A 17,558-nucleotide genomic window follows, 5' to 3' on the forward strand; every position below is an offset into this window, starting at 1 on the left:
CTGGGATTACAGGCACGCTCCACCATGCCCAGCTAATTTTTTGTAGTTTTGGTAGAGACGGGGTTTCACCATGTTGACCAGGATGGTCTCCATCTCTTGACCTCGTGATCCACCCGCCTCGGCCTCCCAAAGTGCTGGGATTACAGGCTTGAGCCACCGCGCCCAGCCCACTATTATTTTTAATGGCACCTCTTACAGTGCTGTAACTGCACTCCAGGGGCCTGGGTGGGGATTCCTCCCCATTCACTCCCTTGGCCAGGAACCTGCACAGAAGTGCCTTGAGACACCCACACAAAGCCATGTGGGGGGTCCCGGGCCTGGGGTCTCTGCCAAGAGGGCAGGGGGCCCGGGCCTGCTCTAGGCATGGGAGGGGGTGCTGGTGCACGGCCTCTGGCTGAGGACACATCCTCTTGCTGACCAGGCTCTGCCCTCCCTGGGACAGCTTTCCCCACTGCAGGGAGGAAGGCACCTGGAATCTGGGCCCTCCTCTGGGGGCCTGGCTTATCTGCCCCCAACAAGGCATGATCAGGGGGGCCCCAAGCCACTGTCACTAAGGCAGTAGCAGCCTCTCCTGGGGCCCCTCCTCCGCACCTGCTCAGCATCTGCCAGGATGGTGGCAAATGCTGCCTGTGTGATTCTGCACCCAGCCCCGAGCCTGCCTTGTTAGCCCCCCATGTTTATTACCGAGGAGACTGAGGCTCAGAGAGGCTAAGAGGCTTCCCCAAGGTCCCACAGCTGGTGAGAGGGTGCGGGGAAGTCTGGGCCTGGTCTTTCTCACTCCAGGGTCTGGGCTGTCCACCTGGCAGGTGGACAAGAGGGGAGTCAGGGCCCGGGATAAGTCCTGGGGTGGGCTGGCTGTGGGCACTGACATGGTCCACTCTCTCCTCTCCTGCTCTAGGACCCCGGCTGTGCCAACCAAGCTCTGATCAGCAAGAAGCTTAATGATTATCGCAAAGTGAGGTGAGGCCCAGCCTTCGTGGAACTGTCCCCTCTGTGGGGGTGGCGGTGGGGCTCTAGGCAAAGGATGTTCTCCTGACCCACCTCCAGGGCCACCTTCTGCTGGGGGAAGGGGCATCCAGGGTCTCCGGCTGCAGTCAGGCATGGAGGTGTTGCCACAGGATGGAGGGGAGGTCCTGAGCAGCAGGAGGCCAGGTTGGGTGGCCTGCTGGGCCACCCCAAATGAAGACCTCTCCTCTCCCGCTTTTCCTACACAGCCATAGCTCTGGGCCCAAAGCTGATTCCTCCCCCAAAGGCTCTCGAGGCCTGGGGGGCCTCAAGTCTGAGTTCCTCAAGCAGAGTGCAGCACGTGGCTTCAGGACTCAGGACCTGCCTGCAGGCAGCAAGGGTAGGAAGGTGGCCACTGAGACAGGGTGGTGTGTGGGCCAGGGGACATGGGGAGGGGAGGGCATGTGTATGCGTTGGGTTGTGTCTGCTTGTGTGTGCCAGGGTTACCTGGTATGTCTGTCCACGTGTGCGTGCCTGTGAGGGTCTGGGGGCTCTCAGGATCTCGGGGAGGAAGGGCCTGGAGCCTGATTCCCCTCCCTGACATCCCTGCCGGTGGTCCTCTAATCTCTGCTGGTGTCTCTGCAGGGGCGAGGCCCACCCTTTCCAAGAGCAACCTTTCCCATCTGCACTCACCTTTGACCGTTAGAAAGTTCTTCCCTGGCCACGCAAGGTGGCTCACACCTGTAATCCTAGCACTTTGGGAGGCCGAGATGGGCAGATCACCTGAGGTCAGGAGTTCAAGACTACCCTGGCAAACATGGTGAAACCCTGACTCTACTAAAAATACAAAAAATGTAGCTGGATGTGGTGGCATGCACCTGTAATCCCGTCTACTGGGGAGACCGAGGCATGAGAATCACTTGAGCCTGGGAGGTGGAGGTTGCAGTGAGTCAAGATCATGCCACTGTACTCCAGTCTGGGTGACAGAGCAAGGCCCTGGCTTAAAAAAAAAAAGAAAAAGTTAGCTCTTCCCTTGGGCCAGCAGGCATGGTTGCTGTTACCTATAATCCCAGCATTTTGGGAGGCTGAGGCTGGAGGATTGCTTAGGCCAGGAGTTTGAGACCACCCTGGGTAACATAGCAAGACCCTAACCCTACAGAATATTTTTTTACATTTCATTTATTTATTTATTTAGAGACAGAGTCTCACTCTATCATCTAGGCTGGAGTGCAGTGGTGTGATCTTGGCTCATTGCAACCTCCACCTCTCGGGTTCAAGCGATTCTTGTGCTTTAGCACTCCCAGTAGCTGGGATTACAGGCATGTGCTACCATACCTGGCTAATTTTTGTAGTTTTAGTAGAGACAGGGTTTCACCATGTTGGCCAGGCTGGTCTCGAACGCCTGGTCTCACGTGATCTTCCTGCTTCAGCTTTCCAATGTGCTGGGATTACAAGCATTAGCCACTGTGCCTGGCAAATTTTTTCTTTTTTTGAGACGGAATCTCACTCTGTTGCCAGGCTGGAGTACAGTGGTGTGATCTCGGCTCACTGTAACCTCCACTTCCCAGGTTCAAGCAATTCTCCTGCCTCAGCCTCCCGAGTAGCTAGGACCACAGGCGTGTGCCACCACGCCCAGCTAATTTTTGTATTTTTAGTAGAGACAGGGTTTCACCATGTTAGCCAGGATGGTCTCAATCTCTTGACCTCGTGACCCACCCACCTCGGCCTCCCAAAGTGCTGGGATTACAGGCGTGAGCCACTGAGCCTGGCCAAAATTTTTTTAATTAGCCAGGTATGGTCCTGTGAGCCTATAGTCCCAGCCACCCAGGAGGCTGAGGAGGGAAGATTGCTTGAGCCCAGGAATTTGAGCTGCAGTGAGCTATGATCATATCACTGCACTACAGCCTGAGGGACAGAGACCCTGTCTCTAAAGAAACAGAACATTCTATGGCTCCCACCTTGTAGTTTTGGCCCATGAGGCCACATGAAAGTCCTTGCATTGGTCTGAGCCTCTCCTCTGGGGTAAGCATCGTCCCCATTAGACCTTCTCTCTTGCCGTACAGTGTCTCATCAGCCCTAGGCATCTGGGTGCTTCTCTGATGGAGTCCCCATACGTCCAAATGTGTGAATGTGGCAGTGAGTGTGTGTGAGCCTCCTGGGCACCCCAGCTCACCCTGGCTGTCTGTCTCCCCCATGTCAGATGACAGTGCTGCAGCTCCCAAAACCCCCTGGGGCATCAATATCATCAAGAAAAATAAGAAGGCCGCCCCAAGGGCGTTTGGGGTCAGGCTGGAGGAGTGTCAGCCAGCCACGGAGAACCAGGTGGGTCTCTGCCACATGCCAGAACAGGCACAGCAGGGAGGACACCGAGGCACAGAGGGTCAGAGCAGCAAGGGACATGGAACCAGCTCTCCATCTCATTGTACAAACACAGCTGGGAAAACAGCCTAGAGAGGAGAAAGTCCCCACCTGCCCCGGGCCTTCCAGGGAGGGAGCAGCAGGGCCAAGGCCGAGCCCGGTTCCTTCTCAGACCATGGCGAGGCTTTGGCATCATATCTAGCTCCCAGACTGGAGGCGGCAAGGGCCTTGTGTTCCCTGAAGGGCTCCTGGCAGCAGCTCTGGGCCTTGCACTGTCCCCATCTTGGCCTCCCCTGCTCCTCTGGCCCCTGTCCCCCTAACACCCCTGCTCTGTGTCCCCAGCGTGTCCCCTTAATCGTGGCTGCGTGCTGTCGCATTGTGGAGGCTCGAGGGCTGGAGTCCACGGGCATTTACCGAGTGCCTGGCAACAATGCAGTGGTGTCCAGCCTGCAGGAGCAGCTCAACCGAGGGCCTGGGGACATCAACCTGCAGGACGAGGTGGGTGAAGCTGGGGGGTCTGTAGGAGGGGGCCGAGGTGGCGTGGGGGTGGTGCTCTGCTTGGAGAGTTCTGCGGCCTGTTGTGTTGCATGCATGGTGCCCTGTGACGTGCCTGGCATTGGTCCAAAACACCGCGATGGGCAAGATGGGACCTGCCCTTGGGCCAGCCTGCGGATGGGCATCACCCCAGGCTGAAGCGGAACAAGTAAATGCAGTCATGGCCGGGGAGCTCTGAGGCAGAGGCCCAGAGGACAGACGGAGGTTTTGTCCGAGTGTTTAGGATGAGCAGAGTTCACTACAAGCCGGCGAAAGCCGGGTAAGGCTGTTCCTGGCAACAGAATGGCCTGTGCAATGGAGTGAATGTTTTCTGCTGTGGTTCGCTCTGTTGCATTTCCTCCTTCTCTTCCTCCTCTTCCTAATCCTTTTTTTTTTTTTTTGAGACAGAGTCTCGCTCTATTGCCCAACTGGAGTGCAGTGATGCGATCTTGGCTCACTGCAACCTCTGCCTCCCGGGTTCAAGCGATGTTCTTTTCTCAGCCTCCGAGTAGCTGGGATTACAGGTGCACACCACCATGCCCAACTAAGTTTTGTATTTTTAGTAGAGATGGGGTTTCACCCTTTTTGCCAGGATGGTCTTGATCTCTTGACCTCGTGATCCGCCCGCCTCGGCCTCCCAAAGTGCTGGGATTACAGGTGTGAGCCACCACGCCCGGTCTCTTCCTAATCCTTTAACAATGTAAAAACCATACTTAGCTCAAGGGCCATCCAAAGGGAGGCTCTGGCTGGATTTTTGCCTACAGACTGTGTGTGGTTTGCAGACCACCGGCCTAGAGAAAGGGGAATGTTGGGTGTTTTCTAGAATGGCCGGCAATTTGGGTGGCTGCAACATGGAGAGAGTGGCTGCTCAGGTGAGATGAGACCAGCTTGTGAAGGGATCTGCAACCACACTTAAGTGTTTCCAGCAGGGCCTGCGATTCTCAAATGCTGTTCCCCAGAGTCCTAGGGTTCCCCAGAGCGGCCTTGGGAGGCCAGGGGCAGGTCAGGACCCCCTGTCCTTACTAGGGCAACCCTGCTTTGCCCTGTCTGTTGTACTGGGTTTTCCTGTACAATTTTATTTGCCCAAAGGGGCTCTGATTAAAAAAGATATTTTGGAAACCATGAACGTGGGCAGTGATGTCCCATGAGTCACACATGTGAAGCCTCATGAAAGACACGAGTCTTCCTGTCTTTGGGGAATGGGAAGATGAGACAAGTGTGTGAGAAATCGTGGACAAGAGAAAAAGCTCTCTCATTAGGGACCACGCTGTGATGAGGAAGGAAAGGGTGCTCAGACTGGAGCAGGTGGCAGCTCCCAGGTTTGAGTATCTGAGGAATGAATAGGAGGGGGCAGGTGGACCAGAAGGCCGTGGAGTGTGAGATGATGGCATTTTCCATAATCCCAGGGAGGGGGTTTGAGGGTTAGTGCAGAGAGTGCATCCGCCTCCTGGGCTTGGAAGTAGGGAGGGTGAGGCCCCGGGGGCAGAGAGGGCGTTTGAAGCCTTCAACCTTGATCTGATGGCCAGTAGGGAGCTTTTGATGGTTCTTAAGCTGGGGAGGCATCGTGAGAGCACAGTTCAAGAAAGAGTGATGCTCCTGCTCATGCCCAATGGGTAGGAATGGGGAGGGCAGGGGTCTGAGAGAAGGCGCTGATCTATGGAAACACTAAGGGTCGGAGGACTTGGTGGTCCCAGAGGAATGGGGAGGACGGGAGCAACCCTAAGAGTTGGCTGCCTGAGAGGGGGAAGGATGGGTGAGGAAGAGCCGCCCATTTGAGCTGGGGCTGGTGGTATCTCCCCTGGCAGAAACCAGGGAGTAGCATGAGAGGTGGACCGGAGGGGCCGTCTCAGGGAGTGGCTCCATTGGATTTGGGGTGTGGAAAGTCCGCTGCATGGGGTGAGGCCATAAACAGGCATAGATTGAGCACGGACTAGAGAGTGACATGGGTCCTGCTGTGGCTTGGGCATGGGATGACTGAAGGCGGGCAGCAGAACAGCAGGGGCCACGCTCAGAGTGGGGCAGAAGGAGAAGGCCACCGGCGAGGCTGGGTGAGGGCAGGCACTTCACTCCGGAGGAGCCAGGAAGCCCTGGCCGGGGCCTTGGGCTTGGCAGCTGGGAGATGAGACGAGCCCACACCTGAGGGCCAGGAGGTAACGGGGTCGGGTGGGCAGGAGCTATACTGGGTGTGCGTGAGTGTGTGTGGTCAGCTTGGCCTCAGCCAGGGACGAGGGGGCCGTGCTGGCAGGCAGCTGGTCTAAGCCAGGGCCGGATGGGGGCCTGGCAGGTGTATTGGGTGTGTCATTTTGTCTTAGACATCATTGCGTCATTTGCTGTGGGGCGTGCTGGGAGTCAGTGTGGTGGGGGCCGAATCTAATCCCCTGTGAGCCTAGGGGGAGGGTATTGTTTGTGGGATTGTCTGACGTTAAGCTGTGGATCCATTGTAATGAGTATGTGTGCGGCTGCATTGTGTCTCTTTGTTGGGAGTATTAGTTTGCTTTCTGGGTCTGAGTTATTCGGAGCCATTCCCAGCAAGGTGGCTGTGCCTGCCTTGGTGGCAGTGTGTGGTGATGGTGCCACCTGGTGGACAGAATGGGCAACGACCCAGCCGTTCGTTCTTGTACTGAACCATTTATTTTAGATCAGGGTTTCTCAACCTCAATGGGCATTTTGGGAAGAGCAGTTACTCACTGTGTGGGGTTGTCCTGTACGTTGGAGGAAATGTGGCACCATCCATGGCCTCTATCCACTAGATGCAAGTGGCGCCTCCCAGTTGTGAAAACCAAAATGGCTCCAGGCATTGTTAAATGTCCTCTGGGGTTGGAGTGGGGCTCTGGGGGACAAAATTGTCTCCTTCTGTCAGAACTACTGATTTAGGCCACGGAAGTACCAGGTTAACTGTCCTAGCTAGGTGATAGGGAAGTGAGACAGACGGGATCCCGGCTCCTCCTGGAGCTTACAGTCCTGCAGGGAGACAGGCATGAACACAGACACAATAGCAGGAAATAATGACAAACAGGATTAAGCACCACGAAGGAAACAAAGTCAGGGCTAGGGTACAGGTGGCGGGCAGTGGTCAAGATGGCTGCTTTAGCTATCGGGTCACAGAAGGCCTCTCTGAAGAGCAACTTTTAGGCGGGATGAGGAACCAGTCTTGTGGAAGGGGGGAGGAACGTTCTAGTTGAGGGAACCAGCATGTGCAGAGGGCCTGAGATAGGAACGCGCTGGCACCAGTGACTGCTGGGTTACGGATGCTTCGCCTGCACCCAGTGGAGGAGGCAGCTTTCACTCAGTGTGTCCCAAAGTGCCTGGCCTAAAGAAGGCTCCTGGGACTTTCTGTGGATGGGCAGGTGTTGGAGCTTGGGGGAGGGAGGATCTGGGGCCAAGTGTGAGCATGGGCACAGGACCTCACTGGGGACTCAGTTCTGCTGCCACCACCCTGATGAACAGAGAGCTTTGGTCTAAGTGGGTCCCGAGAAGGCCTGGTGGGCTTGATTGGGCTCTGGGGTGATCACAGAGGCACGGACATCAGGCTGGGCCTGCCTGTGGCCTGACATCTGCTCTCCCCCGCAGCGCTGGCAAGACCTCAATGTGATCAGCAGCCTGCTGAAGTCCTTCTTCCGAAAGCTGCCCGAGCCTCTCTTCACCGATGGTGAGTAGGAGGTGGAAGTGGGGGCGGGGAGGGGATGCCACTCTGTGCTGCACCCTGACCACAACTTTTTATTTGGTTTGTTGATTTTACTTTTTTTCTTTTTTTGAGACAGTCTTGCTGTGTTGCCCAGGCTGGAGTGAAGTGGTGCAATCACGGCTCATTGCAGCCTCAAGCTCCTGGGCCCAAGCAATCTTCCCACCTTAGCCTCCTGAGTAGCTGGGACAACAGGTGCACACCACCACACCCAGCTAATTAAAAAATATATGTGTTTATACATATATTTATATATATATATATATATATATATATATATATTCTAAAGAAATTGGGGGTCTCACTATGTTGCCCAGACTGGTCTTGAACTCCTGGGCTCAAGCAATCATCCTGCCTGTTCCAGCCTCCCAAAATGCTGGGATTACAGGCATGAGGCACCACACATTTTTTTTTTTTAAGCACGAAAAGCTTGTAAAAAAACGTAGATTGTACAGATACGAATAAAGAAAACAGCACCGGACCCTGTGAATCCCCCCCACTCCCTTTCAAGGGAGGTTGTAGCTAACACTTTCTGAGGACTTACTGTGTGCCAAGCACAACTCCCTACAGCAACTTCACTCTACAGATGGGGCAGCTGAAGCTCAGAGAGGTTAAATGCCTTGCGCAAGGCCACACAGGATGCAGGTGGCAGAGCCAGGATTCTACCTCAGGTGTTGAGCCCCAGAGCTTAGCTCTTGGCCGCTTGCTGAGCTGCTTATTCACAGCCTGTTGTGTTTCTCTCCCGGCCCCCTTATGCATGGCAGAGATACGCACACACATACGCAGGGTTTGGAGTTGGGTGGGTTCAGGGGTGTCCTGGCAGATGTTTAACATCTGTCTCTAGGGGAGAAAAGCCCCAATGTCTCGAGTTTTCCAGCTTCCATGTTGTAAATACTCCCATCATGGCTTATTCAAGCCACCAACATGATGTCACCAACATGGAATTGGGGAGAAACGCCCACAGTCGCTCTCAGGAGCCGGTGTGAGCGGACTCCACACCGCTGGTTGAGTTGTTTTTAACAAAAGCAGAGATGTAATTCTGAGGTTCATTCGTGTCAGTGCAGAGAGCTCTACCTCATTCTTCTTTTAAATCAGCCACATAGAATTTCATGGTTTGAATAGATGATAATTTCTTTAAGTACTCCTTTATTGATAGATATCGGGTTGTCTTCAAGTGTTTGCTGTTATATAACCTGTTGCAATGGCTTCCCTTGAGTCAGTCCTTGCACACCTGAATCTGTGCTCTCTGAGGAGATTCTTAGATGTGGAATTGCTCCATCAGAGTCCCGGTGAACCTTATTGAGAGCTAATGTCAATTGCATTCTAAGAAAGAGGCCCTGGTTTAGACTTCCACTAATAATGTAATGCCTGTAATCCCAGCTACTTGGGAGGCTGAGGCAGGAGAATGGCTTGAACCTGGGAGGCAGAGGTTGCAGTGAGCCGAGATTGTGCCATTGCACTCCAGCCTGGACAACAAGAGCGAAACTCCAGCTCAAAAAAAAAAAAAGGAAGAGTTTGTCTCCCCACATACCCATCAGCATTGGATATTATTACTATTATTGTTATTATTATTTAAAGGTTGTGCGTGGTGGCTTACACCTATAATCCCAGCACTTTGGGAGACCGAGGTGGGTGGATCACCTGAGGTCAGGAGTTCAAGACCAGCCTGACCAATATGGTGAAACCGTATCTCTAATAAAAATACAAAAATTAGCTGGGTGTGGTGGTGTGCACCTGTAGTCCCCGCTACTAGGGAGGCTGAGGCAGGAGGGTTGCTTGAACCTGGGAGGTGGAGGTTGCAGTGAGCCGAGATCGTGCCACTACACTCCAGCCTGGGTGACAGAGCAAGTCTCCGTCTCAAAAAATAAATAAATGATAAAAATAAAAATAATTATTATTTGACACAGAGTCTCACTCTTGCTCAGGCTGGAGTGCAGTGGCATGATCATGGCTGACTGCAGCCTTGACCTGGGCTCAAGTAATCGTCCCACTCAGCTTAAGTAGCTGGGACTATGGGTTTGCACCACCACACCCAGCTAATTAAAAAAATTTTTTTTTGGTAGAGGCAGGGTCTCACTGTGTGGCTCAGGCTGGTCTTCAACTCCCGGTCTAAAGCAATCCTCCCGTGTCAGCCTCCCACAGTGCTGGGATTATGGGTGTGAGCCGCCTCACCTAGACAGCATTTAATATTCTTAATATTTTAAACTTTTGCTAATCAGATAAGGGAAATGGTATCTCATTATTGTTTTTATTTTCATTGCCCTCATTACTAGGGAGATTAAATCATTTTTTATTAGCATATTGGCTGTTTCTATTTTCTCTGTCATTGCTTGAGCAGATCACGCGCCCATTTTTCTGTTGGTTTGTCTTTTTTCTCATGTTGATTTGTGGGAGACAAGCTCTTTGTGTATTATACATATTAACCTTTTGTTAGATTTTGCAAATATTTGGCTCTGGACTGCCATTTGCTTTCTCACTTTGCAATATAGAAACTAAAAGCAGGCTGGTCCGATGGTAGTGGGTTATCAGAACTTATTAACATTAGTGTCGCCAAAGTTGGTATACAACCCCCCACTGCTAAATTTGACTGGCTTAAAAAAAAAAAAAAAAGAAAGAGAAACTAAAAGCAGACTGGACATGGTGGCTCACGCCTGTGATCCCAGCACTTTGGGGGGCCGAGGCGGATGGATCACCTGAGGTCAAGAGATCAAGACCATCCTGGCCAACATGGTGAAACCCCGTCTCTACTGAAACTATAAAAATTAGCTGGGCATGATGGTGGGCACCTGTAATCCCAGCTACTCAGGAGGCTGAGGCAGGAGAATTGCTTGAACCTGGGAGACAGAGGTTGCAGTGAGCTGAGATTGAGCCATTATACTGCAGCCTGGTGACAGAGAGAGACTCTTTCTTAAAAAAAGAAAAGAAAAAGAAACTGAAAACAATTTTTTTTTTTTTTTTTTTGGGACGGAGTTTCACTCTTGTTACCCAGGCTGGAGTGCAGATCTTGGCTCACCGCAACCTCTGCCTCCTGGGTTCAGGCAATACTCCTGCCTCAGCCTCCGGAGTAGCTGGGATTACAGGCATGCGCCACCATGCCCAGCTAATTTTTTGTATTTTTAGTAGAGACGGGGTTTCACTGTGTTGACCAGGATGGTCTCGATCTCTTGACCTCGTGATCTACCCGCCTCGGCCTCCCAAAGTGCTGGGATTACAGGCTTGAGCCACCGCGCCCGGCCAACAATTTTTTTTTTTGAGACAGAGTTTTACTCTTGTCGCCCTGGCTGGAGTGCAATGGCACGATCTCGGCTCACTACAACCTCTGCCTCCCAGGTTCAAGCGATTCTCCTATCTCAGCCTCCTGAGTAGCTAGGATTACAGGTGCCCGCCATCATGCCCAGTTAATTTTTGTATTTTAGTAGACAGGTTTTGCCATGTTGGCCAGGCTGGTCTCGAACTCCACACTTTGGTTGATCCACCCACCTTGGCCTCCCAAAGTGCTGGGGTTACAGACGTGAGCCACTGTGCCTGGCCTAACAATTTTTTATTTTATTTACTTTTTTGAGACTGAGTCTCACTCTGTCACCCAGGCTGGAGTGCAATGGTACAATCTCCAATCACTGCAACCTTTGCCTTCCGAGTTCAAGCCGTTCTTCTGCCTCAGCCTCCCAAGTGGCTGAGATTACAGGCGCCCACTACCACGTCCAGCTAATTTTTGTATTTTTAGTAAAGACAGTGTTTTCGCCAAATTGGCCAGGCTGGTCTTGAACTCCTGACCTCAAGTGATCAGTGCGCCTCAGCCTTCCAAAGTGCTGGGTTTACAGATGTGAGCCACCACAACTGGCCGAAAACAATTGTTTAAAATGTGATCAGGGCCGGGCGCGGTGGCTCAAGCCTGTAATCCCAGCACTTTGGGAGGCCGAGGCAGGTGGATCACAAGGTCAAGAGATCGAGACCATCCTGGTCAACATGGTGAAACCCCGTCTCTACTAAAACTACAAAAAGTTAGCTGGGCATGGTGGCACGTGCCTGTAATCCCAGCTACTCAGGAGGCTGAGGCAGGAGAATTGCCTGAACCCAGGAGGCGGAGGTTGCAGTGAGCCAAGATCGCGCCATTGCACTCCAGCCTGGGTAACATGAGTGAAACTCCGTCTCAAAAAAAAAAAAAAAAAAATGTGACCAAAGCTGTTCATCTTTCCTTAACGGTTTCTGCATCTCATGTTAAGAATGTCCTTAGAATTATAAAAATATTTTCTTATTTTTTCCCCAATGCTTTTATAATTTTCACATTTGGCTCTGCCATATGATTAAATTTGTGTGTTGTGAGCTAGAAATAATCCTCCCCCAGATGGTAGCCATTTGTCCTGGGGACATCTGTTGGGGCCCCCATCCTTCCCCCATTGGAAGTGCTGTCTTTATCATGTAGTAAACATCCACATGGCCCCTTTGACCCCCCTTCTAGCCTTAACATTGCTCTGCCTTTTCTGCTGCACCAGCCGGCGTCAGCTGTGCCCTCCTTTCAGGATGTTTCCATCTCTGGTGGGGCAGATCCTCCAGAGTCACTCTTTCTTTAAAAACTATTCCTGGTTGTCTTTGTGCATTAGCTCATCCAGATGAATTTCAGAATAGGCTTATCATGTTCCATGTTTTAAAGGTCCCCGTGGACTTGTTCTGGAGGGAGTTGGGGGAATTCTTGGCAGGGGGTGTCTGAGGCCCCTCCTCCTCTCCAAGTGACCTTCTCTTCTGACCTGTTGAACCTTGCTGTCCATGTCCTGGAGACAGGGGGCAGGGACCCCTTTTCTGGGATCAGCTTGCAGCTCAGAGCTTATTGCTTCCCAAATGAACACACCTGGGCTACCCTGGGTCAGGTGCACGCCCGAATGCAGCTGTGGTGTGTTTGGTCACAGACACAAAACACAGCCCTCCCAGCAGGCCCTCGGCCCGGAAGCCCCCTCCCAGCAGACCCTTGGTCCGGAAGTCCACCCAGAGAACAGACAAAGGTGCTGCCCCCACCTCTCTAAAGAGTGTCCGCTGTGTTCTAGACAAATACAACGACTTCATCGAGGCCAACCGCATTGAGGACGCACGGGAGCGGATGAGGACGCTGAGGAAGCTGGTAAGGAGTGAGAGGTGCTGCTAGGCCCGAGGTGGGTCGGCCGCCCGGGCACCTCTGTCCCAGGAAGCCGGAGGCCGGGAGGCCGGTGCTGCCGATGACCCCTGTGGCCTTGCAGGAGCCCTGCTCCACTCAGGGCCTCAGTTTCCCCATCCACCCAACAGAATGGGCGGTGAGAGAGTAGATTGCAGACTCCCTGAGGAATGGTAGTGAGAGCTCTTTGGGGCATGGTCTGACGGGGACAGGGGGAGGTCCTAACAGCCCGGCCCCCTGCCCTCTTGTCTCCTGCTCAGATCCGGGATCTCCCAGCACACTACTATGAAACGCTCAAATTCCTTGTGGGCCATCTCAAGACCATCGCCGACCACTCTGAGAAAAACAAGGTGGGTAGGGGCCCGCATGGAGCCTGGGGGAGGCAAGCACAGGACTTATTGTGTGGGGGCCCTCAGCACGTATCGAGCTCCTGCAGGTCCAGGTGTGACGACTCAGGCCCCGCTAGGCACGCCCTCCTCCTATGACTGCTCCATCTCCCTCCTTCCCAGCCCCCCCCCCCGGCATCTCCTGAGTTTCTGAGGGGCTGTCCAGAGGCGGGGAACCCTGGCCCCCCATATCCTATGCATTGCCATCCTCTGACTCAGCTCAAGTCCCTCAAATTGCATTTTCCTCATCAGACCCCTTATACCTTCTCGTTCTGCAGTGGGGAAAATGAGGGGAGTGATAGGATTTTTTGTTTTTTTGAGACGAGGTCTTACTCTGCCGCCCAGGCTGGAGCGTCATGGTGCGTTCTCTGCTCATTGCAGCCTTTGCCCACCAGGTTCAAGTGATTCTCCTGCCTCAGCTTCCAGAGTAGCTGGGATTACAGGCACCTGGAAGTGATTGGATTTTTTTCCCAGGCCTAAAATAACCCCTGGGACCTCTAATATATTTCCTATTGCAGGGTCTCCCACAGCCAGCATTGACCACTCAGGGCTGCCCTGTACAGGTGTGCAGGTTGGGCACTGCTCATGGCTGCTGGGCCTGGGGATGAATGGGGCCAAAATCTGGCCTGTGCTCTACTCATCTAGCATCTCCACGCCCATACAAGGAGGTGTCCACCCTCTCGGCTGGGGATGGGTCAGGATGTAGTTGGGGACAGAGGCTTCAGGGACCCAGAGTGAGGGAGGACTGAGTTCAGGATGCTGGCCGTGACCTGCTTTCCTCTGTCCAGATGGAACCCCGGAACCTGGCCCTAGTCTTCGGTCCGACATTGGTGAGGACGTCTGAGGACAACATGACAGACATGGTGACCCACATGCCTGACCGCTACAAGATTGTGGAGACGTTGATCCAGCACGTAAGCCTCTGTCCCGGGGGGTGCCTGGCAGCACCTGGAGCCCGGGCTGGGTTCCTCTGAGCCCCTCACTCCTCAGTGTGGCAGGGTGTGCCCCAGGAAGGGCTCAGCAGCTTTAGAGCATGAGTCTGGGGTGGTATGTGCCCCCCCAAATCCACGGGCTGCATTTCAAGGCAAGACAGGAATGGATCCTAGAATCCCTGCAGTCCTGGGATGTTGGGTCCCCTGAGGGAGAATCGAGAGGCCCCCGAGCACCCAAGATGCCTGGGGAGAGGCAGGGGAGGAGAAAGGGCAGGGAAGGTGCTGTTGGTGGAGGGCAGAAGGGGTAGCCTCAGAAGGTGGCCCCTGGAGACGCATCCTGGCAGACATGAGCAGACAGGGGCCAAGGTCTGGCCTGGGCGTCAGGCTCTAGTGAATTTCCCTGTTGGCCCCATGAGGTTTCGGGGAGGTAGCGGTGACATCCACGGTAACGAGGGGTGGGTGGGGCAGGACACAGGGATCCGGCACCAGTGCTTGGCGTGTATTGGGCTGATCACCTCCCTTCCCATGGCTTCCTAGATGCTAAGAGCCCTGGTCCTGCAGGTTCTTGTTACTGTGCATGGGCGGAGGAGAACCCAGAGTGGCCAGCAGAGGGCGCAGGAGGCTTTGGTCTTCCAGAGCCCAACCCTGAGGCAGCACCACCGCCTTCTGGGGCCGGCACAGATGTTATGAATCATAGATTTTCCATTTCCAATTCTTGTTACAACCCACAAAGGATGGGAACAGACCCCTCGTGCCAGGGGAAATAAGACTGGCAGCTGGTCAGAGGAAGGGAAGCCTCAGCCCCAAACCTCATAGACACTAGGGAAGGAAAGCTGGGCCATGTCAACCCCATTTTACAGAGGGGGAAACGGGCTCAGAGGCAAAGCGACTTGCTCATGGTCACACAGCTAATCAGCGGCAGCCCAGGATTTCAAGCCAGGTCTGTCTGACCAAAGCCTGTGCTTTCCTCCCCGCACCAACCCAAAGGGCAGACTGCTGGGTCCCTCTTTGAGCGGGCTTGGGTGGGAAAGAGGGGGCCGGGGCAATAGATAAGGTGGTGGGTGGCTGAGCTGTGCTAATGGCCTTGCCTGCCCGTCTCTCTCCTTCACTGCATGGTCAGGGCTTCGAGCCCTGGGAGGGAGGATCACAGCCTGCTGCATCCTGACACTGGGAACACCACTCCAGAGCTATCTAGGAGGCCAGGGCTGCCCTGTAGCGTCAGGGATCCTGATGAGGCCTTGGGAAAGCTTACTCCCCAGGGCACCAGGGAGCCCCAGAGCCGCCCATGAGGGTGTGCTTTGCGGGCAGCAGCAGGGAAGAGTGGGCATCTGGCCCTGTGCTCCTGGAGAAGCCACTAGAAGCCCAAGACCTGAGGTCAGCTGAGGTGTCGGGAACTGCAGTCTTCAGAGGAGGAGGCCAAAGCCCCAAGGGGGAGTCCCTGCCCTGGGCAGGGTGGAGAAGGTGGAGTTTGTCTCATTTAGCACTGACACTAGTGCCTGGCACGTAGTGGACACTTAGTGTTTGTGGAGTAAATAAATGAATGAGTGGGTCAGGTGTGGTGGCTCACACTTGTAATCCCAGCACTTGGGGAGGCTGAGGTGGGTGAATCACCTGAAGTCAGGAGTTCGAGACCAGCCTGACCAACATGGAGAAACCCCATCTACTAAAAATACAAAATTAGCCAGGCGTGGTGACACGTGGCTGTAATCCCAGCTACTCGGGAGGCTGAGGCAGGTGAATCGCTTGAACCTGAGAGGCAGAGATTGCAGTGAGCTGAGATTGTGCCATTGCACTCCATCCTGGGCAACAAGAGCAAAACTCCATCTCAAAAAAAAAAAAAAAGAGTGAATTGCTAATTGAGGTTGTGTCAGGCTGGGCTTTTCTTTCTCTTTTTCTTTTCTTTCTCTCTTTTCTGTCTGCCTTTTTTTGACAGAATCTCACTCTGTGGCCCAGGCTGGAGGGCAGTGGCACAAATATGGCTCACTTCAGCCTTGGCCTCCCAGGCTCAGGTGATCCTACCATCTCAGCCTCCTGAGTAGCTGGGACTAAAGATGCACGCCACTATGCCACCTGGCTAATGTTTGTATTTTTTGTAGAGATGAGGTCTCACTATGTTGCCAGGTCTGGTCTTGAACTCCTGGACTCAAGCGATCCTCCCATCTTGGTCTCCCAAAGTGCTGGGATTATAGGTGTGAGCCACCTTGCCTGGCCAAGCTGGACTTTTCTATCCAGAGAGTCATTCCCGAGAGCTAACTGAGTTGGTGGCCTTCCCTTCTCTGCTACCTTGGTATTTGGACATAATCAGACCTGGATGACTGTCCAGGGAATGAGCCACCTGCTCTGTGAGCCCTGAAAGCCCGTCCACCCAAGCGTCTAGCCCGAAAGCTCCATAGCCAGGGCAGTGCTGTCACTTACGGCAGCCAGACCAGTCTTGAGGTCGGAAAGAGGGTGGCAGCTGAGGGGTAAAGAGAAAAGGTGGCTTGCCTGGGGCCACATGGCAAGATAATGGCAGAGCAGAGAAGAGAGCAACCCAGGTGTTCACCTCCCCATGTGCAAGCTACCAGAGCCCCTACCTATGTTTACGAAGCCAAATGGAACCCAAAGATCACCCCGGGGCATTTGCTCAGGGACTCACTCAGCACACGCAGTGATATCTAATGTTTCTCTGCCTCAGCACTAGTGACCTCCATGGCCAGATAAGTCTTTATCGTGGGAGGCTGTTCTGCATATTACAGGACATTGAGCAGCATCGCTGGCTGCCACCTGCTAGATGCTGGGAATAGCACCCTAGTTGTCACGATCGGAAATGTCTCCAGACATTGGCAAATGCCCCCTGGGGTTGGGGAGGGGGTTGAGGTCAGTGGCTTTGGAGCCAGCCTGCTCCTATGTGCTGCGTGGTCCTGGACGAGTTCCTTACCTGCTGTGCCTCAGTCTCCTCATCCGTAAAGTGGAGATGACAATACTGCTTTCCTCCCAGGGACGTGAGTGTCTGCTAAAAGCACTTGCAGTATCCCTTCGTGCTCTGGGCTATGCCCAAGGAAGCCCCACAGAAGGACCCGCCCCTGCCCTGGGTGCGGGGAGTGCTTGAACTGTCTTAGAAGACCACAGTGAGAACTCAGCCAGGCAGAGCAGGGAGAAAGGGCATCCCAGGTGGGGAGAATAGCATGTGCAGAAGCAGGGTGGCAGGAACTTAGTGACCTCTTACTATGAATCTTCTTGAGGATTCCTCGCGAGAGCTGCAGCCACCCAGACGCTTCCTGTAGATGCCCTGGTTTACAGAGTACTTCTGGGCACCCTCCAACCCTAGTTAAAGGCTGGCTTCTTTGGGCCAGTCCTCAGGCTCCCTTTGGTCAGCCTGTCTCTGGAAGCTGCACCTTTGAATGAGAGCTCACGTTTATTACACACGAGCGATGTGTTGCACTCAGTGTTTTCCATACAGTATTTCTTCTTAATTCCCCCCACAGGCCTGGAAAGAGGTACTTACAGAGGAAAAGTAACTTGGCTAAGGTGAACTTGAACCAAGACGACTGACTCCAGAGCTTCCATTTTTCTTTTCTTTTTTTTTTTTTTTTTTTGAG

General features: G+C 53.6%; 1 protein-coding gene across 5 annotated transcripts in view; it reads left to right on the plus strand.

Annotated features, from left to right (window-relative positions):
- ARHGAP23 (Rho GTPase activating protein 23) overlaps positions 1-17,558 on the plus strand; it is a 102,873-nt gene that overhangs the window by 68,243 nt on the left and 17,072 nt on the right. For all 5 annotated transcript variants that reach the window (XM_037727348.1, XM_017497075.2, XM_017497076.2 and 2 more), the window contains 8 exons: positions 899-960; positions 1,215-1,345; positions 3,146-3,267; positions 3,646-3,801; positions 7,408-7,486; positions 12,559-12,632; positions 12,923-13,012; positions 13,837-13,962. In XM_037727348.1, coding sequence (XP_037583276.1) covers positions 899-960; positions 1,215-1,345; positions 3,146-3,267; positions 3,646-3,801; positions 7,408-7,486; positions 12,559-12,632; positions 12,923-13,012; positions 13,837-13,962 — 840 coding nt within the window. The remainder of the gene's footprint in view (positions 1-898; positions 961-1,214; positions 1,346-3,145; positions 3,268-3,645; positions 3,802-7,407; positions 7,487-12,558; positions 12,633-12,922; positions 13,013-13,836; positions 13,963-17,558) is intronic.

Source organism: Cebus imitator, unplaced genomic scaffold (genome assembly GCF_001604975.1).
Source record: "Cebus imitator isolate Cc_AM_T3 unplaced genomic scaffold, Cebus_imitator-1.0 Scaffold228, whole genome shotgun sequence".
Lineage (NCBI taxonomy): Eukaryota > Metazoa > Chordata > Mammalia > Primates > Cebidae > Cebus > Cebus imitator.